The sequence below is a fragment of the Larus michahellis genome, chromosome 8 (assembly GCF_964199755.1).
Source record: "Larus michahellis chromosome 8, bLarMic1.1, whole genome shotgun sequence".
NCBI lineage: Eukaryota > Metazoa > Chordata > Aves > Charadriiformes > Laridae > Larus > Larus michahellis.
This window is the reverse complement of record NC_133903.1, coordinates 12237712-12260118: the sequence shown is the minus strand read 5'-3', so window position 1 is coordinate 12260118 and position 22407 is coordinate 12237712. Positions and strand designations below refer to the sequence as shown.

General features: G+C 42.1%; 2 protein-coding genes across 11 annotated transcripts in view; one reads left to right on the top strand and one right to left on the bottom strand.

The window, feature by feature from the left end:
* The first annotated feature begins 9708 nt into the window (after positions 1-9708).
* On the top strand, positions 9709-20525 carry SNN (stannin). Of its 3 annotated transcripts, XR_012588571.1 has the most exons (3): positions 9709-9829; positions 10595-10866; positions 17766-20525. XR_012588571.1 is itself a non-coding variant. In XM_074596480.1 (2 exons), the coding sequence occupies exon 2, from the start codon at positions 17849-17851 to the stop codon at positions 18110-18112; it is 264 nt and encodes an 87-aa protein (XP_074452581.1). In that variant the 5' UTR covers positions 9739-9829; positions 17766-17848; the 3' UTR covers positions 18113-18258. The 3 variants fall into 3 exon arrangements, 2 of the variants coding, with proteins under 2 accessions (XP_074452581.1, XP_074452580.1); XM_074596480.1 differs by lacking the exon at positions 10595-10866 and having other exon boundaries at positions 9739-9829; positions 17766-18258; XM_074596479.1 differs by lacking the exon at positions 9709-9829 and having other exon boundaries at positions 10726-10866; positions 17766-18258.
* TXNDC11 (thioredoxin domain containing 11) overlaps positions 20101-22407 on the bottom strand; it is a 29823-nt gene continuing 27516 nt past the window's right edge. For all 8 annotated transcript variants that reach the window (XM_074596470.1, XM_074596471.1, XM_074596474.1 and 5 more), the window contains one exon: positions 20101-21182. In XM_074596470.1, coding sequence (XP_074452571.1) covers positions 20555-21182 — 628 coding nt within the window. In that variant the 3' untranslated portion in view covers positions 20101-20554. The remainder of the gene's footprint in view (positions 21183-22407) is intronic.

Here is a 22407-nt window from a genome sequence, read left to right as displayed (position 1 = left end):
AAGGCTTATTTATGTCTCTGATTTGCTGTTCTACTGTTTCCTTATCTCTGTTTTTGACAGTTTGTCCAGTAATTCTTAATATAGCCTTTTTTTCTAAGAAGGAAAATCTTAACCTTGACTGAGACTTAACTCAAGGGTTTTTAGACACTGCTTGAAAAGGTTTTCTGAATGCCCTATGCAAGAGTATACCTAATAAAATATTATCCTGAACAGAAATTCACTGAGCCTTGAAATTCCTTGTAGTAGTTAGATACCAATGCCTGACACTGAAATTGAGAATAACTTGGTCACATTTGATTGAAGACTAGGATCTTTGGGAAAATTTAGTTTAGCAGCTCAATTTAGAATTTTGGTCTCTTGCTGCTGTCTCAGGCTTTCTGATATATAGTCCTTTCTTTAAGCCCAAGCCCTTGGAGAGACAAGAATCTGTTTTCATTATTTTTAATGTACTCTTCCAACCTCCTTGGTTACAAAGGAAATTTTGAAAATGTATTCAAGCTAACTCTTCAAATGGAAGGAAATAACTCAAAAAAAAATTTCTTTTCTGGCATTTTAATCCCCTCTCTAGGGGCATTTGTCAAGAACATATTGACTCATGGGTTTCTGAGGTTAGAAAAGCTAGCAAACTAGCTAAGGTAAATAAATATGCAGCTGAGTGGAGAACACTGTAACAAATGAACATCTTATTCAGATATTTCCATTCAGCATGCAAAAGAAACAAGATGTCCAGAAGACTGACTTGCACACTAATATTACTAAGGTCTACAGTAACATATTGGAAGACTTTAATTTCAACAATTTATCATGGAAAATGTGTTGAAAGACGCAGAGAAAAGCTGGTGACTTAGCAATTCTTACTATAAGGTACTTTAGACCATGTGCTTGTGCGACATGCAATGTCATCTTCTTGGATTTTAAGCAATAAAATGGAATATGGCTGAATGTGACATGAGATGCAGAAGAGGTTGCAATGTGTAATGTATCAATATATAGTAAGCAGTACTCCCTGCTCAAGGGCAATGAGTGTCATTTTTCTGCAAGGTTAAGGAGGAGTCATCAGGGTTAGGAACTTAAAGCAGGAAAAGGCTGTTTGAGTGAACATTGTAGCTCTGAGAAAATATGACAAGGTTAGAGAAATTTCCTGTTGGTGCAACTGAATGATTCTTCCTCTGCAAGCCAGGCGATCTGGAGGGTTGGCCGTTGTTCTCTCTCCCTTGTCACTCTGTTCCCTCTTTTCCTCTAGTTGGTACCCGGCTTCACAGGACAGAGAGGAACAGACATTTTCTGCTTAAACCTTTGAGGTAGTTAAAATGCATGACTCTGTTGCACATGCTCTGATTTTGACACGGTGTGGGTTCTACCTAAGGATATACCTTTGATGGAAGACTGAGCTGTTACAAATCAATGCCCGTTAAATTTGCACATCTAATTTTCCTGAGCACCCTCTCCTAGACAAGCTGATTCTAACCTCATGTGGCAGTGCTTGGAAGCACTGGATACAGCCTGACGATACATAACAGGACTAGGGCTGGTACCGCTGCCCCAAACCCCGCTAAGCACAACAGATGAGATGATGTAGTTAATTACAGAAGACAAGGAACCACAAGGAACCTGAGCATAAAGGAGAGTAAAAGAAAATAGATATTGGGTAGACCCAGGTGTCTGGGACATCTCATGAACTGCCTTGTCTGGCATCTTCCTATCACAGAATAAACACCTTCCTATTCTTGGCACATCTACACCATGGATATCTACAGGTGACATTATGGATGTCAGATTTCCATTTACAAGGCTTTTTTTATATTAACTCAGCAGTAAGAAACAGGTCTCTAGAATGATCTGTTTACATTTCTGCCCAACATTGTGAAAAGGAAGATATCAGTTGTGTCTAGGAGGCCTTCCAAGTGTCTTGAAATTAGCTGGAAACCTGGTCTAAGTGCTCTGTTGGGTCTGTGATAATCTTTCGTGTCACTTCCAATTTGATTCTTTTTAGAGCTGGCTGTTGGAGTCTGCTCTGCCACAAGCTAAAGGTAAAACCACTGGATTCCTTTGTGTCTCTAGGCAGTACGCTGATTTCTATTCCAAAAAGTTATTGGTTTTTTTTGTTTTAAATAAACCTAAATAACATTTGAAAGGATGAAGAGCTGTATAAAACAGATTTCCTCAACAGTTTCTTTTGAGCGTTTCAGCTCTCTGAGCTGTACTGCCTGCTAGTCTGGAGATCCCACTCATATTCTCTAGTGTTTTGACCCACTATCTGCATTTCATTCCTATCAGCCATCTGAGCACATTGTAGATCTCTCAGCTACAGCTGTTAATCTGTGTTTAGTAAATAATGCCCCATTAAACAATCAGAAAATACACAGCTTTGTCACATACCAGAGGAACCACAGAAAGAGCATTTCAGGCCTGTCTGCATCATAAGAGGCTGGAATACCAAGTCCATCAAAGCTGTTAATTTAATTTTTTCCTTTATACTGTTCAAGATTCATAGGTTAAATGCATCTTTGAAACATATACATGAACACAATGGGCTGAAGGCGCTCTGCACTACTATGCAGGCTTGAGTAACCGCTAATAATCTGAATAAAACACTGAAAAGCAATTTAGGCTATTAATACAACCTAAGCAATATATGTACACATGCAGCTTATCTGGCTACACATTGACACTCCCGCAAAGAGAAGCAACCTGTTACTACTTAAATGGAAATATGAGATACAAATAATCTCACTGGTTACAGCCCTACCCAGACATCTAATAGGAAATAAGCTCCAAGGAAAACCATATGCTAGCTAAAGCAAAACTGTTCACAGTTATAACTGTTCACGGATGTAAATTACACCTTAGTAACACCTTTCATGTCTGAGTACCTACAAATTTTATTGCTTTTTTCTGTTAAAAAAAAGCATACCTAATGCCAGAAGACTGTTTCCAGAATGACTTCATATCTGATATGCTATATCCCATCAGAAGCTACATTCAGAGTCTTTCCATAGGTATGATGCCCCAACAAGTAAAATGGAAAGGGACTACCATGTTTGGGATAATCTGCACAAGTTGCTGGGGTGGTAGTCACTGTCTCCTGGTGCTCTGTATTCTCTTTTAGCTTTTTAAGCATTTTTCTTGTCCTTCAGATTGCCTGTTCTCTGTTTTTCCTGCTAATATCCTCACCATAGAATTCTTGACTCTTCACAAGCCTAAAGGAATTAAGAGAATTGCCCTATACTAATAAATAACTGCTCTCTCCAGCAGCTCCATTCACCGTATGTTCTGTTACTCAATTTGCAATATCCTACAAGCTCTAGTACAGCGCGTTGTCTTTGTTAGCGCTTGGCCAGTGCCATAGGCCAGCTGCTAGCATGGGAACAAATACAGTGTCTACCTCTGGAGACAGTCTAGGCTATCCAGACTACCCATTATTACTATAGCTGCAATAATGAATAATAGCAGAGAAACTTCACAGGAAAGTCTAGTAGAGATGAAACTCTTAAAGAGACACAGAAGTCTCTAAAATGGACAGCAGGTATTCAGGCAGGGCGTAAGAGCACCTAGGGAATAGACAGGAATAAGAGAAATGTCTTCATTGTATTTAAAGGATAACAGACTTTTCAATGTAGTAAAGTGATCTGATTTCTTAGAGCAATTAATATCAGCTTCAAAGAATTCTGAAATACGGTGAAGAAAAAAGTTCAAATATTTCCTACAAAAGTTGTCTTCCAGGGAATAACTGCTGACTGGAGACCTCACCATAAGGAATACTGTATAGGTTTTCTTTTACAGAAAAATGCAATGCTGTTTTGAAGTCTTATGCATTCACCCTGGGGAATCTGCAGGGCACTTTGTATTGTAAGAAAGATATCTTGTCATTAATGACTAATGACTGGTGGGTAATCCTGCAGCACAGTCCCTTTATCTGACAGGACTGCACACATGGATGACTTGCAGCAAGATTACCCTAGCACGGTTGCTAGGTGGCGAATGTAGTGTCTAGAAAACATTTGATGCTGACAGCTACTGTAAACTGTTTTGTAGGGAACAGCTTTACCAGTGCATTAATTCTGCTGCAATAAAGGATTTTCTAAACTAGAGCAATTCAAAACAAAAACATCATAAAAATCAAATTTACACCTAACTTTTGACATATATACATTAACCCACATTTCTCAAAAGAAAGAGTTATAAAAACAGAATTCTCTAAAAGCTGAGTCAACAAGACAGCTAGGTCAGTAGAGAAAAGGCTGTTCTGCTCCTTGCCCACGGGTTATAGGCCTGGATCACAGGCACTCACAACTCTGCCCTCCCTGAACTTCGGAGGGAGCTGGCACTGCTCAAATAAGCATCTTAGGTGATGAAACAAGGACGGAAAATTTTACTTTCAGAACAGTCAAGCACAAACGTACACTTCTTATGCACTGCTCACCATGCAGGGTTAACACCTTGAACTTCTTTGTCTTCAAACCCCGTCTCCCCTAAGGATTTGCATATGTTGGTAACTACAGTACAGCACCTCTCTCTCCCCAGATTCACACGTTGAACTGCGGTAGCCTTGCAGCTTTCTGGCCTTCTTCAGGAGATGCGGTCCTCCATACAGTGACCGATGCACCATCCACCACAGCTAACTTCCATTTAACACCCTCGAAGGCTCTGCTGCCCCTGAGTAAACTGGTCACAGAATACTACCAATAATTATAATGTAGCAAAAGTCACACACTCTGACATTTAGGATTTAACATAGCATAACGCAGCTACTGTGGAGCACAATCAGTTCAAATTACGTCCAGCTACAGATTTTCAGAGGGAGAGTACACCTAATCCTAAAAAGGAGATAAAAATATCTTTACTTGAGATTTGAAACAATGGAAGTAAAAGGAAGAGGGGAGAGTTACAGACAGATTAAGCTTCAGGAATGCAAAGGAGAACGAAGGCATTTGCACAAACGGCATCAGAACAGCTTATGGCTCAGCTTCTAGTATAGTCAGTAATTGCTGGTATTCAGGAAATTAATCTGAAGGTCTTAATTGCAACTAAAACAATTACTCGTAATCAGATGACTATATTTAATAGTCTTTCCTAATAATAGATAAAATAGCTACTTTGCATATTAAATATTGCCTATGTTAAATGTTCTGATTGTTCTGATGCAATATTCCTGTGCTGGGTTTCATAGGTACGTGGGTTGCCTTCCAGGATCCCAGAGGAATAAACAACAACGTTCACACAAAATTTACCAGGAAACTTGCAGAAAAAATTGGTGACCAGAGCTATCAAGGGACTAGATGGAGCTGTCTGAATTGATTTGTCAATTTGGATTTAGCTTTCTAGATCATTTCCACCTTCGCTGTTTACATCACTCAAAACCCATTTTGTCTCTAAATCACTTCTAGCTTCTCTACTAACATCAGGCAGTTGTAATCATTAAGTGCAGTAGCAAATGTTTTCATTAAATTTCTGTTCTTTTGTAGGTATCAGCCGTACAGTGTTTTCTGGTTTTCTGTAACGACTGACACTTTGAGTTTAAACTGTTCACTGTGATTCGGTTTCAGGAGTGCTCCTTAAATCCAAAGCAAATTAAGGCAAGTTGGCACAAATGTTGAGATAACAAGGGATTTCTTTGTCTCTTGGCTAGAGTAGGGAAAGTTCAAACTGGGCTTCATCTGGAGAGATGTTCCACTGCAAGGCAATCTGTCACAACAAATGCAATACACTGGTGTAAACTATGATTTGCATTAGTGCACTTACACTGTTTCAGGAAGCACTTGCTGTAAAAAGCAGAACTATGGTGATAAAATCTAGTAAGACTGTCAAGAAGTTACTAAACATTGGACTACTCAGCCTCAAAACAATATCGCTCCAATCTGAATTTCTATCTCTATGTGAATGTAGCTCAAGTGCATTGTGAAGCATATGGACCAAATAGCTTTTTCTACTCTGTATGCTGAAAATGTAAAAAATGTGTTTTAAACATGAAAATTAGCAATCTAAACAGATTTTTCTTTGGGTTTCCTCAGCTAACACATTCAATATGTATCTGGAAGACCTGACAAGAAATATGGCCCAAGTAGGGGAAGCAGTAAACAATGACATGGCTAAAAACCTTATAAATGTTCAAAACCACTTTTTTTTTTTTTTTAATTTGATCAGATGCACTTATACTGGTAAACCTGAGAGAGAAAAGCTTCAGTTCCAGTGTCCAGGATGGGGTATTTACCTGTCCGTATCTCCAAAGCTTGGTCTCCTTTTCTCTGTGATATGTGCTCTCCAGTGGGCCTGTAAGTAAAGGTGCGAGTTGTCACTTATATGTCCTTCAATAAAGATAGTGGCATTTTTTCCTCTTTAACAATCCCTCTATAGATTTGCAAAACAGCTATTTCTAAGGAACAGTTAAAACACACATAAGAAAGTGTTCTGCATGGACAAGTCTATTTCCCAAATACACTTTCTATGGTGCAAAGATGATTATTGAACACATTTTGCAGCAAAGAGTGCTACAAAACAACAGAAAATTGAACAGATATTATAGGTGTAATATATATTTGTTGCATATTTGTTGTCTTTCCAAGTGGAAATAGAGGAAGCAAGTGGATACTAGTTACCATTTCAGGAATAACACAACAGATGCCCCTTATTAAAGGAACAAATATTGTCAGTAACTATTCAAAATTCAAAGTTAATAGATCTACAAAGAATATACTTAGAGGACACAGGCTGTAACTGACAGAAGGAAACTCCAGAAAGAGGTACATTTAAAATGGCCATATTATCTGAAAGCCATTGAAAGTCAAGGAGAGTGTGATGTGAATTTGCAACAATGGAAACAATTTCTCTCTAACAAAACAAAGTGAAATACAAGCAAATCTTAATCTGATCATTAATTTCTCTGGCAGTGGTATAGTCCTGAAGAGAAAACAAAGAAACTCCATAATTAGTAACTCTTAAAATCAACATTGCTGGAAACTATGCTAGGGGTCAGAGCAGCTCCAGCAGAGATGAGGATGACTGTGACAATGACTACAACTGATCCCAGAATTCTGCAGATAATTCCCAGTGAAGTCAATAAGCATATGTAATGGTTTAAAACGTTGAGTGCTGTGATATGAAAGCATCAAAGCAAGAGGGTAAGCTTTAAACAATGTTATAAAATTTAGAAAACTGTTAAATCTGTTTATATATGTTATGAATACTGTGGGAAATATCTTATTGATGAACTTACCTTTTTTCCTAGGAAGAGAAAACTATGTCCTATACTAGCATGTTGCATGTCCACGGTTGCACATTACTTGTGCACAGCTAAGAAGCAATAGCAAATAAGTGAGAGGAAACTCTCAATTTTTCATCCCTGGCACAGCAGAACAGCATGTTACTTGATTGCCTTAACTGAATCTGCCAGTATGCTTCACAAGCTCCTGGTAAAGTATAAAGTGGGTTCTTCCCGCTTCCCAGCTGTGAGGACCAGAGGTGACTTGGGCCTTGCCTCTCCTATAAGCCTCAGGCATTAACTAGGGACTGGTGGAGGTTGCAAAGTAAGAGAAGTTTTTAAGCAATTTTGAAGGATTAACAGCCCTGTACTTTCTGCACAGAAGACTGGAAATTTCCCATGCTATAAGCCTGCACAGATTAAGCAGCCCATTTGCAAAGATAAGAAACTGATGTGAATGAAGCAGCTTTCTTCTCTGTGCATTTTACTAAATATGAATTACAAAATCACTATAAAAAGCGTCTCAAAGGCAAAAAGTTTTCAAATTATGCTAAAAGAGATTGGTGGTCTTCTCTTAAGGCTGTGCTATTACTGGATGACTTTTACCAGTTAGCTCTGTTGTAATTGCATTCATGCTTTTTGTACAAAAGGGCATGACCCTTCTCACTGAAGTGGATTAGGACACTCATATACAGTGGAGTCTACAGCCATGGTTATGTAAGTAAAACAGGCATCTCCACAGAGTTTCAAATATCTAAATGGAATTTATACATCTTATTAAAGTACTGGCCCAAAGGCTACCTCTGCATCTGCTCACTTGACAGAAAGATAATTTACTGCCATGGCCAATATTGCTTTGCCAGACAATCCAGACCATTAGTTACTAACAGTGAAAGTAACCCTGTGTCAGCGCTTGGTCTTCCACTTCCTTTCGGAAAAGATTCCGAACTTTTAAAGATGTGTTTAGTAGTACTTTTATCATCTCTTGTATGGTGGCTGATGCATAAAGACAATAGAAACCGATGCTATACTACACTCATTAGATCCAAAATTTAAATAAAACATTAATTTTACATTAAACAATGACTTTTCTAAAATGTTCTTAATTGGCTGTGGTATCTCAGGTGTTCCATGCCACCATGCATTTTTGATTAAACAAGATGGTGTGTTTAGGGCAGTCTGTACTATGAGACAGCTTCTCTGATAATACTGCAAACCAGCTATGTAGGATTTGGGAGCAGTCTACAAGTACCTGTACTATGAGACAGCTTCTCTGATAATACTGCAAACCAGCTATGTAGGATTTGGGAGCAGTCTACAAGTACCTGTCATCTTAGGAAGGCCTCCGGAGACACCAAAATGTGTGAGTGGGGCTGTGCAGCTTCCAGGTGAAAGATGGCTCCTGTCTGGACGGCTTTGAGAGCGAGCAGGGGAGGTGAGGCATCCATTTGGGTACTGGGCCATATTTAGCTTTTCACTGAATAAGAATGGAAAGGGACAATGCTCTTAGTATTGTCAACAGGCTCATGGTGGACACTGCGTTAATGCAAGGAAAAATTACTTTTACTCCCTAGAAAACTGTGCATGATATAAACCAGCATCTGTATCGTAAAACAGGTATTTGTATAAAGTCATGGTAACTTCTGAACTTGATCTTCTGTCACCGTCTATTCCCTCAAAACTCCTTTTGCCAGAAACCTCTTAAGACTTTGGATGAACCTCAAACGAGTTGGGATCTGTTTAGCCAGCAACTATACCACATCAGAGGAGTCGCAATACTCCGTCATCTTTTTGCTCTCTGGCATCAGTAAGGACCAACTTAAGCAGAAAGGTGAAGAAACCCTGCATTGAGCAATTTCCTAATGCATTTACATAGCTACTGCACCACCACGGGGTGAATTACTAAAGAGAATGGACAAACAGGCAACGAGATCATACCAGACCCCTTTCAGACAGATGACCTTTGAGAGCCAGGGAGGCCTGTCCACTGCCTGCCCCAGCCCCAGCAGGAAGGCCCGTCCGGTGGCCCTCAGTGCTCACCAAGCACCACGGCGGCTCTGGGGTGGCCTTGGCGGTACCGGTGAGCCGCAGAGCCGAGCGAGGGCCTCTTGCAGCACCAAGGCGGTAGCTGAGCCGTTTTATCCCCGCAGAGGTTGGCGAGGGGAGCGCTGGGGCCAGACCAGAAACCTCCGTCCCCCTCCGTCCCTTCGCGGGGCTGGCTGCGGGGCTGCCCGGCGCGATCTGCTCCCTCACGCTCTCCCCTCGCCGCCGGCCAGGGCTGAGGCGGCCGAGGAGGGCGGCGGCGGGAGGGGGCGCGCCCCCCAGGGCAGCCCTTTACCTCAGCTTCGCCTTCTTCGAGCCCCCAGCCTGCTCCCCGAGACCCGCCAACCCCCCGCGGGCCGCCCACGGCCTCTGTCAGGGCACGGCCCGCCCGCCGCCGGCGCTCCGCCCGTCAGCTGTTGCTGGCCGGGCCCTGCGCGCCGGGCGCTGATTGGCCGCCGCGCGGTGCCGCCCGGCCCCCGATATAAGGCGGCGCGGGCGGGGAAGGGGCCGTCGCGCCCGCGGTGGCGTCGGTGGGAGCGTGCTCGCGCGAGGCGGGACGGTGTGCGGTGGGGCCGGGACCGACCGAGGGTGAGCGGGCGCGGCGGGGTCGGCCCCGGCAGCAGGGCGGGGAGAGGCTGGTCTGGGCGCCGGGTGGGGGGCGGGCCCCGCATGCTGTGAGCTGGGGCGGCGAGGCGGGGGAGGGTCCCGCGGCGGAGGGGCCGCTTGCGCTCCCCCCGCCCCACTATACACACACACACACACACCCCGCAGGCCGGGGCCGCCCCCTCCCGGGAGACGCTCTTTGTGTCTGCCGTGGCTCGGCGGGAGGGGTCCGCGCCAGGGCGGTGGCGGGCTCCGCTCCGGCCCTGCCTCGCTGCCGGGCGGAGCTGGGGGAGCCCCGCAGGCCTCGGCGGGGCCCGGCGCGGGCGGCGGCTCTGCCCCGGGGCTCGGCCCCCTCCTCCCGGTGCCGTGGCGGCGGTACACGCCGCGCTGCAGGCAGCCAGTCACAAGGCGATGCCTCACGGCTTGGCGGTGGGGCGGGCCCTGCCGCCCCAGCCGGGCCCCTCTCGGCCGGGGAGGCTCGTCCCCCTCCCTCTGTGCGGGGCGCTGGGTGCGCGGTGCAGAGGAGCCCGGACCGGCCGCTGCGCTGGCAGCCCGCGGAGCTCACGGTGGGGCCAGTTGCTCAAAAGGAATCCCCATCCTTCTTCCGAGCAGCGCGCCAGTACCCTGCTGCCCCGTGCCCTTCCTCTTCCTGTCACGCACGCAGGTGCGGGCATCTGTCAGTAGGTGTTGCTTTTTGAATAGACCCAGAGAACTCGGAACAACTTGTAAGACTCTTGCCTTGGTTGGCAGGTGGGCGAAGCAGTATCGGATCCTCTTCCCTGCCCGCCTCTAGCGGGAGCTGCGGGTTAGCCGTCGTTGTGTAACTCTGGAGAGCCGAGAGCAAAAGGCACTTGGGACGTGGAGCACCTAGGGACCAGTGTGATCCCTCTCCACAGGAGAGGAGCGAGGAGGAAGACTTGCCAGACAAGATCCAAAACTAGTGTGACCTTCAGTTTTCCATTCCACTAAGCTGATTCTGGAACGCCAAGTAGAGGACTCCCAGCCCGAGCTGCTTGGTGCAGGTACATGATAGACTTGCAGTACTTGTGGTCTGAAGATTTGAGCTGAGTATAAAAACCGCTTGAATATCAGGAATGCATGGGTGCAGTCTAGCTGCTGTTAGACCAAGCCATTAAAAAAAAAAAAAAAACAACAAACAAACCCACAACCAAACCACACATTTGGAGAGCTACCTTGACTGTGTTGCTTTTTTTTTTTTTGAAAAAGGGTTTTTTTTCTTTTGAAAAAGAGGTTTTTTTATTAGCAAACTTAATGTTGCTGTCTCAGCAATATTTCTAATATATCAAGAATTAAGCTCTGCCACAGGAAATACACAGCATGTTACTTCTGATAATGGAATGTCAGAAGTGACCCTGTTATCTTATCAGGACAGACCTCTCATTAGAGCTCCATGTGGATGTGACACTGACAAATATAAATCTAGAGTGTGACAGATGCTTTGGCTGTCATGCAGTTGCCTCTGAAGAAAACATAGTCTTAATACTAGAAACCTGCTTCTAGTTCTGCATAAACTGTCTGACTTGCCTGATGGGCAGTTACAGTGTAGACATATTCCACTTGCTGTGCTACTGAGAAGGTCTCCCTGCTCTTGGAATTGTGTCACTGTGTCTGAGAAACTACCTAGACAGGTGCTCTCCTCTCTTCATCTTACTGTCTCCTGTAAAATATTGAACTCTGTGTGGTTTAGCATGGTGTAAAGCTTTAAAAGCAATTTTTGATTAAGTGTAAGGTATTACTACACCTCATGCTGAAAGTAACTGCTGTTCCAGTCAAGGCTTTTAGGTATCAGTTTTCGTTCTAGTGTTTGTAACAGTAGCTTGAATGTTAAGTTGTTGGAAGACTGTCCATAACTCATTAGCCACAGAAGGGCCTTTTTTAGCTGCCTTCCCTGCTCTTTTATTCCTCATTACAAGTATAATAAGGGTTGGGAGGAGGAGATTCGCATTGAAGGCTTCTAAACAGCTCTCTGCTTCTAAAATAGCCGCTGGCCAAGCCCCACTTTGTGCAAAGCAGCTTGGCTTTATCAGAAAGAGGTGGCATTAACTGTAGTTAATTAGGAATAACAGTGATCCCACTGTTTTTTGGAAGTGGTAAAGCCTGAGCACTCCTGTATTGTAAAGGCCTAACTTTTTATGGCTGGATAGTGTGGTGCTGTATGCACTTGTGTGCCAGTGGTAGAGCTACAGATCTCATTTCCCCGGAGGGTTTTCCCCTCACTTTCCACTGGTAATAAGGATGCTCTTGTGATGAGTATGCAGCACTCCTCAAAAGTAATCTTGCTGGCACATACAGGAAAAAGCGTTTTTCACAATTAGTAGCATGTAGTGCAAGCTGCTGTTACTTTGTCTCTTAAAGGTCTTAACATGGAGGCTTTTAAACCAACCAATCATTACTAAATCTTTTTTTAAATTAATTTTTTCTTTTTAAGGTGAAGGTCACTCTGGTAGTCTTATTCTCATTTCCTTTGCTCTACCCCATGCAACTTTAGGTGAAATACTGTAATGGAAAGTATGCACACACCCCCCTTCAAAAATACGAAACCTAAAGATTTAATACTTGCATCTTAAACATAACTGCTTAAGGACTCTGGTATATTTGTGTGAGATATACTAGATTTGTTTTTGAAGCCTCTTGCTGTAGCTTTGGCTTCTGTGGTAGCAGTATTTCTTTTCTGAAACATGCCTGCAGGCATTAACAATAGTGAACTTAGCAGCAGAATGCCTATAATCATGAAAAACTTGGTTTAGAAACTAATGCCAGCCTTGCACTGAATTAGTCCCCTAGCAGCCTTCTGCAATTTAAACTGCCTTTCTGTTTGCCCTTTACTTACAGCTTCTGAATTGGATAATAGAACTTCACAAATGAAGTTCTGAGTAGAAGCTGGTATTAGGCAAAAAAGAAAAGAAGCGGTTATTTATGGAAAAATGGCTTATAGCTGATGTTTTCACTGCTTGATTGCTGTAAGAACAGAGACAGGCTATTTGCAGTTCCCACCAGTGAATCTGACTAATCTTGCTAATGAGTAAATATGCTTAGATGCTTGCTTTGATAGTAAATGTGGTGGGAGGAGATATAGCATGAGAAGTACCACCAAGTATATATGGATGATGTTATCAATCCCTTTGAAGATCAGGAATTTACAGCTTTTAGTATCTTACAGTAAAAGTGATAAATGAACTCAGTGCTGCTCCTGGTGTACTTGTGGACTTCTTTAGATCAGGTATGCTTTAAGGGAAAAGCGAGTCTGAAAGCTAGTTGTAATCTGCTTTGTATCACTCTAAGGGTATCTACAGAATGCTCTCATCAAGAAGTGGATTTTGAAGGCAGCTTAATCTTGATTTCAATCAGTTGCTGGTGGAAAGCGTAGTGAGGTTGGAGTTCTGCATCTAGAAAACAACACAGAAACCAAAGGCCTCTCTGGTAGTTCTTGCTAGTATAGTTACAACATGCAAATGTACAGTGCTAAAGATAGAATTAAGGCTGCAGGAGAGCTTTAGCTCTAGCTATATGGTGACCTAAAGCCAGGAAAATAGCAGCATGAGCTAGCAACAACACTGTAGCTTTCACTGCCAGAATACTGCAGGTGTTTGGAACAAAACTATCTAAAGCTAATAAAATAACAGTGCCACCAACCCAGTTACTATCATGCACTATTAACTAGCTGTTTGTACCATTCTAAATGTGTACAGGTGCTTAATACCTGACTTTATATAGGGCGCTGGCTCCAGATGCCTTGAGTGGGAAGGAGAAGAGGATACGCCTGCAGAAAGAATGGCTTCTACACTTTACCTTTATCTCCCTGAGAAGTGGAGTTGAAGTGCTTTGAGAAAGTGACCTTGAATTTTATCTAGTTGTCATTCTCCTAGAATGTGAATGTCCATGGAATAATCTTTCCAAAGATACATAGGCTTGTTTTCTTCTACAACTCTTAGCATTAACTATGCTAAGGTGCAAAGATGTGATGAGCTCTCCAAATAGAAGCTAGAAAGGGCTTCGTGATGCAACCTGATTATCTTGGCAGTGTTATTGTGAGATCACACTCATTTCTGTCCCTAGAGAAAGCGAATTTGCTGGGCAGTACATCCAGAGGAAGTTGTGCTCTTTTCTGTCCCAGAGTTCAAACTGATGCAGGTCCTTTGAATTTTTAATCAAATCAAAAAGCATTCAGAATTTTAAATCCTATTGATTTGGTCAAGAAAGGTCTTTAAGAGGAATCTGTAAGTGGTTGTGTTGCACTCAAATTTGGACTGAGAATTGTTTAATAAGGGTAAATCAGCCATCTGCATCCTGGAGGTCCGTAGTTCTGAATCTTTTAACACTTTCTACCTGCCCGTAACAAAGCTGAGACACAGAAGAGCCTAACCCAGCTAGAAGTAACTTTCTAGTGTAAGCGGAGTGAGCATTCATGTCTAACATCCTGCCTCAGGGACAGGTCCTGCAACTTTCTGTTTACATCTACTCCTGTTAACATCTCCGTTGTCTTCAAGAGCTCTGAGTTAGTTGGTGATAATAAATACAAATGACCTCCTAGACTGGACGGGTAAGTTTAATAATATTCACTGTGTGTAAAGTTACGAGCAAGACTTCCACAAAAAAAATGACCTCCCAGTTGTTAAATCTGTCCTTTTATAAAGGATTCATGTGAATTTATTATAGAAGGAGCTGTCATGACCAAGCTGAGTTAACTCGCTAGAGCAGAGGATAAAGAAAGAAAGTGGCCATACCCAAAGTAATCGGCGTGTTCTTCCTGGTCAGCTCTGTACCTTGAAACTCTCTACTTAGCTTCCTGACTGTCATCTGCTGTAAAATGTCATATATTCTAGAAGCGCCAGCTGAGTGGGTGTTGCCAGCGACTGAGGTCACCCGCTCATGGAGTGCATGTGGGCCTGCAAGGTTTTTCCCAGTGCCTGCTGAGAAATAAGACTGATGGAGACTTGTGTCTTTGTATAGTTTAATATCAGGATTTTTCTAAAAGGTGGAAGTAGGGGTTAAATTGCCTCAACTTCAAGCAAGCAACAGCAGTGTTATTAAGCAGTAATTGTGGTGTTAAACAGGAGTGTCCAAGAACAGTAAATAAGAATTAAGAAAGTACTATGCAGCTTTTCACACAAGGACTGCAATAAATGCCTACCTCTCATAACTCTTCTGAACTGCTCCTGTGCATGCTTTATTCCTTTATTCAGAAAAAGCAATTTCGCAAACAGTGGACTTCCTGGTCTAGCTGTACTCCTCAGGATCCCCGAAGAAATGGGAATGGCAATAGCCCAGTGTGTAATCTGATAAGAGAAAGCTTTGTCTCAAGACAGAGGTCTGCAGCCTTAAAGAGCCCCATTTCTCCCTCAGATAGGAACTTGCAGACCTGCCTGTGTTTTCCAGGTCAAACTGAGACCATTGCAATTTGTGGCTGTTAAAAATGGGGAGGGGGAAATGTATTTTCATTCAGTCCAGATGGATGTAGGTCCTTTGTTACACAGACCTAACATCTAGCTCTTGCTTTCAGACTTGTTTCTCAAGACTGCTTGCAAACATCTGTGTCTTGCTACCTATTATGCTGAGTTCTAAAAACAGCTTGCCAAAACATCCTGGTGATACAGAGGATGGTGATGTGTGAAGTCTCATACACTGTATAGCTGTTGCCTCTACTCGCTTGAAGTCTGGCAGAGGGGTAGCACTTGCAATGCTAGTTTCAAGTATTAAAAGCTATTTTCTAGGTGACAGTAGCTGTTCAGTTCTCGTGTAAGGTTATGCGCTGTGTCAAACTGCTGTAGAGAAACAGTGCTAGTAGGTTGTCATTGCTGCTAGTAATTGTGCAAGCTGCAAAAGAGGGCTTAATGTGGGCAATACACTGTCTGCATGAGCAGCAAGGTAAACCAGCCTTTACGCTGATGCTGTACTGTTGTGGCTAGATCAAACAGTGCTGCAGTTCAGACATGCCCTGTGGAAAATGAACTACATGAAAGTCACTCTTAATCACCGTCAGCTGATCGCCCTGTGTTGAGTAAGCATTGCAGAACCAAGATGATTACGACAAAAATCATACACATCTCTGGCTGCAGTGGGCACATAGCTCTGTTGAGGACATGGAGTGTACTTCATTTTATTATTTTCTTGCTTGGGCAAAATTGGGTCTGCGTGACCTGGCTGTTTGTATCAGGTACACTACAAGCTATTGGTTGTCATTTACAGGGCTGGAAATGTAGCCAGAGTGTGTGTGAGTTATGTGACACGGGATCCTAATGATGCTCATGCTGAACTTCTCATTAGTGGATGTGTCCTTGCTGAAATGGCTATGTGGCAGTGGGCATGGTTCTGCCATTCCGTGATCTGTTAGGGAATAAACTTAGTCTCTAGCTTGAGTTCTGTTAGTAAAGATGCTGCACTGTAATTGCTTTGACTCATTCATGTTGGAGTGTTGGTGAGAATTAAGTGCAGTGCATAACACTCAAAATAACCTAACGGTTCTGGCTCTAAGTTGGTGAAGACTGACTTCTGAGGGGTCTGTATGAAGATGGCTGCTCTTGCAGCTGAGAGACAGCAACAAAGATGGTACCTTTCCTGGAAAGGTATAAGGCCCTCTATAGACTGGCACTTATGGCAGCCAGAAGATACTCCTGTTGTTGTCCTATTGCCAGCCAGTGCCTACATGTCAGATGAAATGCAGACATTGTTGTTCTGCACTTGCAGCTGATCTTAGAACCATGAGAGACTGTATCTGTTGTACCTGAAACTGTAGTATCGAGTCCTGACTCATACCTACAGCAGTAGAGAGGTAAGATATGTTCCTGGGAAGGACTGGCTCTGGTCTCTACTAAAGTCCTCCTTGAGTTTGTCTTGTTAGAGTAGTAAGAAAGAATTGTCTTATATCCCAGCTGAAGTGGAGAAATGTAATGCTACCAACTTTGTAAACAATAACTTTGAAATTTAAGGCAAGGCTCACATGATCCCTTAAACAGTGTTGTGAATTCGTAAGTGGAAATAGCAGACGTTCCCTATACACTTTTGTCCTGCTCTAACTCTGCAGCAGACTGAGGAAGTCTTGGAGCTTTTCCTTCCTCCCTCCCATTTTAATGCCTGCTGTCTCTGTTCCAATTTCAGCTGCAGTCCTAACACATTACCTTGCTCTTGTGGCTTTCAAGCCACTAAGAGGAGCAAAAAATTAAAATAATGATCTTCCCCTTCTGTTTTGTTAGCCTTCAATAAGTCCAGCTCTACCCGCCTCTTATGAAAAATGCATATAAAGCAACATCTGCTGGTTTTGATCAGCTCAATGAACAACCAATTAGTCAATCCTTATAAACAAACCAGTGTATGGACAGGCCTATAGTAATGCATTAGCATTGCACTTACCTTTGCAATTAGCTTATCAATCCTGGAAGTGTTAATAAGTAAGAAGGATGTTTGTAAATTAAATTTTAAAAAGGGCCATACTTCTGACTCAAATGTACTGTTTAGGAAAACTAAAGGTAGCTGAATTGCCACCTTGTCATGGATTTGGGAGCTCACTCATGATTAAGCATTTGTGTTAAACAGTTTTAAACCTCTAAACCTGTATAACTTCCATACAGTCTATTACATGTCTGTCTTGCCTCATCTTGTGTCTCCTAGGAAAAATTGTTACCTCACAGCAGGCCGACCATGGTGCTGTCTTGGCAAGCATGTCCAGAGTTAAAATAAGTTTAGCTTTCATTTGCTGTAGTTCGATGTAGAAACTTGCACCTTCAAAGGCAGTTTGTTGAAGGAATAGCTTAAAGTGACTAAGAACTGTAGGAGTGTGAGAAGCCCAAAGCACTGAATGCAAGAGGGTCATGTGCTGTTGTGAAGGATCCCAGCCATGAATGTAACGTTGCTGAATATGGTAAAACTGCCCAACTTCATGAAGTGTCTGTTTTTTCCACTGCAGGAGTTTGAAGATGCAGCAAGCCTGATTGATAGTGAGGACAGAAGAATCTCGTTAAAGCAGTCTGACAGTCTGAAATACCAACTATGTCTATTATGGATCATAGCCCCACCACTGGAGTGGTGACTGTTATTGTTATTTTGATTGCTATTGCAGCTCTTGGTGCCTTGATACTGGGCTGCTGGTGTTACCTGCGTCTGCAGAGGATCAGCCAGTCTGAAGATGAGGAAAGCATCGTGGGTGAAGGAGAAACTAAAGAGCCCTTTCTTCTGGTGCAGTACTCTGCTAAAGGACCCTGTGTAGAAAGGAAAGCTAAGCTAACTCCAAATGGCACAGAAGTACATAGCTAACTTGGAGCAACACATGTATATGGACTGTGCTTATGATGTGTATAACCAGCAGAAGAATCTCTATACTGTGAAGAAGCTGGTCACATGCACACTACTCATCAGAAAACACCTTGATGAGGATTAAATAAGCTTTGTTCGCAACTGCATGCACTGAGAAGTTGTACTTCGCATCAACTGTGTATCCTAATTCCTCTATGATAGGAGCTAACTCGCCTGGCGTAACGTCCATTGCCGGCAATGGACACAGGGATATATTGGTGTGAAGAGACTACTAGTGTTTTCTGTTACTTGAATGTTTAGCTGAGCCTATTTTAATGGAGCTACTACTGTAATGTGAACTACTTTAAACTGTGAACTGTAAATAGGCTGCCAGAAGCTTTTTGCTTTGTGTTCCACAGCATATGGGAATAATGTGATGCAACTGTACGTAACTCAAGGGGACTCCTGAACCACAACTGTTGATGCGATTCCAGACCTTCAAAACCAAATCTGCAGTTAAAGCTTGCTTCTGCTACTAACTTGAGTGCACAGCCAGAAAGTCAGAACTCCTACTTGTAACAGTTTATTGGACTGATGCAGAATACTTTCTTTGAAAAGAAGGTATAAGCCTTCAGTAACATGTTGAGGGAGGAAACACGGGAGCTCTAAGAAAGGAAGCAATTTCCTTTAGTTGCAGCTAGGTAGGTTAAGCTTTTGACTGCTAGAACAGAGTTCTCTAACTATGTAGCTACTGCAAGGAAACTGCCACTGTGATGGATTCCAACCTGGGAACTAATGATGGATACTGAACCCTCAGGGATGGTCCAGAAGGTTTCCAGGAGTTTGAAATGGCAGTAGAGCAGGCTTTTCTCTTCTGTGGGTCCGCATGCTGAAACTGCGGAAGTGGTTACTTACTAAAACTGGTGTAAGTGCAACTAGTATGAACTATTCCTAGAACCCCTGTTTGTGTACTTAGCAGTTAGGGTATATGCTAACAGCCTGTTGTAAAAAGGCATTTTAGTCTACAGACAAACAGTCAAGTATAGAATTCAGTCAAAGTATCTTGTAGATAAGTCTTGTGATTGAACTGTACTACTACAAGATAAGTTTCAGTCTTTTGTACAAAAACAAATGTTGATATGGGGAAGGGAGATTGCTGGTCAGTTTTTAGTCAGCAATGGTGACATCCCTTCCCTTCCTGCTCTGTGCTATAGTTCAGCTATAGGAACTGTAAAAAGATGGGTTAAATGGGGAGTTCTGGACGTCTAAGGTTTGGAGGGAAGAGGGGGGGGCAGAAAGGGGAGGAAAAGGAACAACACTGAGCCACTGAGGGCAGCTTACATATACTAAAACTCTTAGGGTAGGCATATGAGCTTTGAGGCCACCCAATTGTTTTCTATGACTTCATACATGGCTTCCTTTACCTACTGAAATTTTTAAACACTTAATTGCCTAGGAGAAAAAAGCTACTGTAAATCTGTCCTTTGAAGTCCAAGTTCTTGAGCTCTATAGGAAGCATTAGACTTGCTTCTTGTACCTGTATGTATGGAGCAACTAAGTAACACAGGTCTAGGATGCTTGCTTGAGAATTGTAACTATATGCAGGACAACAGTGTCCCTTTCTTCTACAGTAATATCTTGACTTGCATTTTTAGTGCTACAGTTTCCTTCCCCCCCCCACTTGAAGCCCATAATTTGAAGCAAAATTAATGCTGTTGTCTCTTGAATACAATATTGGGGTACAGCTGACAGAAGGCTGTTCTTACCCTGGCACATGCTTTTTTAAGATAGTAGTCTCATAAGACTTGCATGTATAGCCAGACCCGTACACTTAAACTCCTGTATTCTAGACCTCTTACAAATCAAGGAGAAAAGGATTAGTTCAGTAAGACTTTTAGTTTTCAGCAGAGAAAGTTCACACATGGCTCTTGCAGGTTTCAAGACAGATAACTGGTATACAAAAGTAATACAAAGCGCTGAAGTTCTAGAACAGAATAGTTGTAGCATGATGACTTTGTCCATTCAAGTTTACTGATTACACAAATGAAATATTTCTATTTTAATTCAGTAAAGAGAATGCAGTGTAAAGGGCAAACTTCAGAAATTATGGAAAAGTATAAATCAAAGGTCTAATTTCTCTTCTAGGAGCTGTAAGAAAAAGCCAGTGAAAAAGAAATGGTCCTTAGAGGTGCTTCACACTGCTGCCCCTAAAAATCAGCATCTTTAATTTAAGTGGATAGGTGTTTCCAAGTAAGTGCAACAGTAAAGTGCAGAAAGTGTTTTCCATTTTCCTCTTCTCTTTTGATGTGGGTATCTCATAAGTTGTTCAAGTATACAAAAAATATTCCATTTGATTTTTTTTCTAGATCACGTGGGGGAAGAAGTCTTTATTTACAATGGATTTCAATAAAAATTTGCATAAATATCTACCCAATACTGCATCATTTGACTTTGTGTAAGCAATTATTCTGTCCTGTTTCCGCTACTGTGCTCTGTCTCTATGGTATCAATATTACCAATCCTTTTTTCATCTAATGTGGCAATAGCTGTTGAAACTGATATATCATTATCTTCAGAAAGTATTTGCTCTGACTGAAGGGATTCTTTTGTTTCATCTTTGCTTTGTAGCTTTCCTTCCCTTGATGCCACCAAGATTCTCAGTAAAGTATTCTCTTTAAGGAGGTTTTCTGATGCATCAGCTAATTCTTGAAGCTTTTCAGCCATTTCTAATAATTCTTGATTCTTTTGGTCATATGTGGCCTGTAACTGCTCACTGTGGAGCTGCAGAGTCTTGTGCTGCTTTTCCAGTGTGTGTTTTTGCTGCTGCAGTCTATGTTCTTCTCTCCTAGCTTCAGAAAGCTGTACTTCAAGCTGGTTGTGGGCCTGATGAAGGGCACTGATTTCTGATCTTAACTTCTGAATTTCTCTCTCTAAGTGGGAGATGTGTCCTTGCTGTAGAACTGCCTCTTTATGTAGGCATTCTTTGGTACAGGGCTCTGATGAAGAAAGACTTGAGTGATGTAAAATAAATTTAAGGAGATTAGGAAGGTTAACTGAAAAGTCTTCAGGGAACTTCACACTTTGTTCCTTCCTAGAAAGAAATAACAAGTTAATATTAAAAAATTCAGATGGATAAGCAATGATAATTTTTCTAAGCATCTGCTGTTCAGCTCCAACTTGGTATTTTGTTTTTTATTGAGAACAGTTAATATAGCAGCTAAGAGAAACCTGAACTCATGTACATAAGTTCAGTATTTTCTTCTGATGAACCCTTTTACCTGTATTCTAGTCTGGGTACTGTAAGCTATCTCTGCACTGGATTTGTATTTGTCCAAGAGCAAAGTTTTCTGTCAAATTTCAGGAAACAAATTTTACTTTTTTTTTTCTTTTTTAAAAGTATCCCAATTATAGCTTATGAGCTTGAAGTATGTATGTTAGTATCACTGTTGGGCAGGTGTGATCACAGAGTTAACATTTGTTAATAAGTTTAAGGAGAGTGTTTAATTGTTCCTAAGTCTATATACATACTGAGAAATTAAGTCCAGATGTATAAAGCTATCTGATGGGAAATTACTATTTTGAGCATATCTATGTTATCCTGAAAGAAGTAGCTTAATGTGTTCCAACATCAGAAGGGTATTGCAAGAAGCAGAAAAATACAGTTTGCTTTTATATGGTAAGCAGTCACTTTAGTCAGAAGCAAGGGCCTTCTGCTATCAAAAAACCAAATCCTTTTACTTGTTCCTCTTACTACTTTGACTTTATACCACTGGGATGATCAAGGAATCAAAGCAAACACTTTTTTTTGTTTGTTTTCTGTTTTTTCTTTTTCCTGAAGCCTGTTATATGCCTGTGAACATTAAGCACAGCATATGAAGAGGTAGGCCCACTGCTTTCTGCAACTGCATAAACTGTTACCCTTCACCTGACAAGAGTCGAAGCTGCTTGAAGATGAACCAAGTACCAAATTTCTTCCTCAAGACTACTAACCACCAAAACACACCCACAACCTCCAGCTGTGTCACATGTTAAAATTATTGCCCTTTTTGGACCATGTGTGTACTTTTATCACAAAACATAGGAGGCTAAACTGTCCTCCAAGGACTAGCCAGGAACTAACTCCTAAACCTTCTCTTTCTGAACCAGTTCTGTCTTCAGCCTTTCACTGAGCATGTTCCAGTATAACATGAGTTTGCTGCCTCCTGACTTGCAGTAGAGCTACTTCCACTTCAGTATGTTTAACTGGGAAGTAGCTCATAGTTTATCACTTTGTATTGTCTCTAGCCTTCTCTCTTTCATTAGGGAGCCATCAAAAC

What these genes read in the sequence shown, in the direction of transcription:
- SNN (XM_074596480.1), top strand. Translation starts at nt 17,849, where the DNA reads ATGTCTATTATGGATCATAGCCCCACCACTGGAGTGGTGACTGTTATT.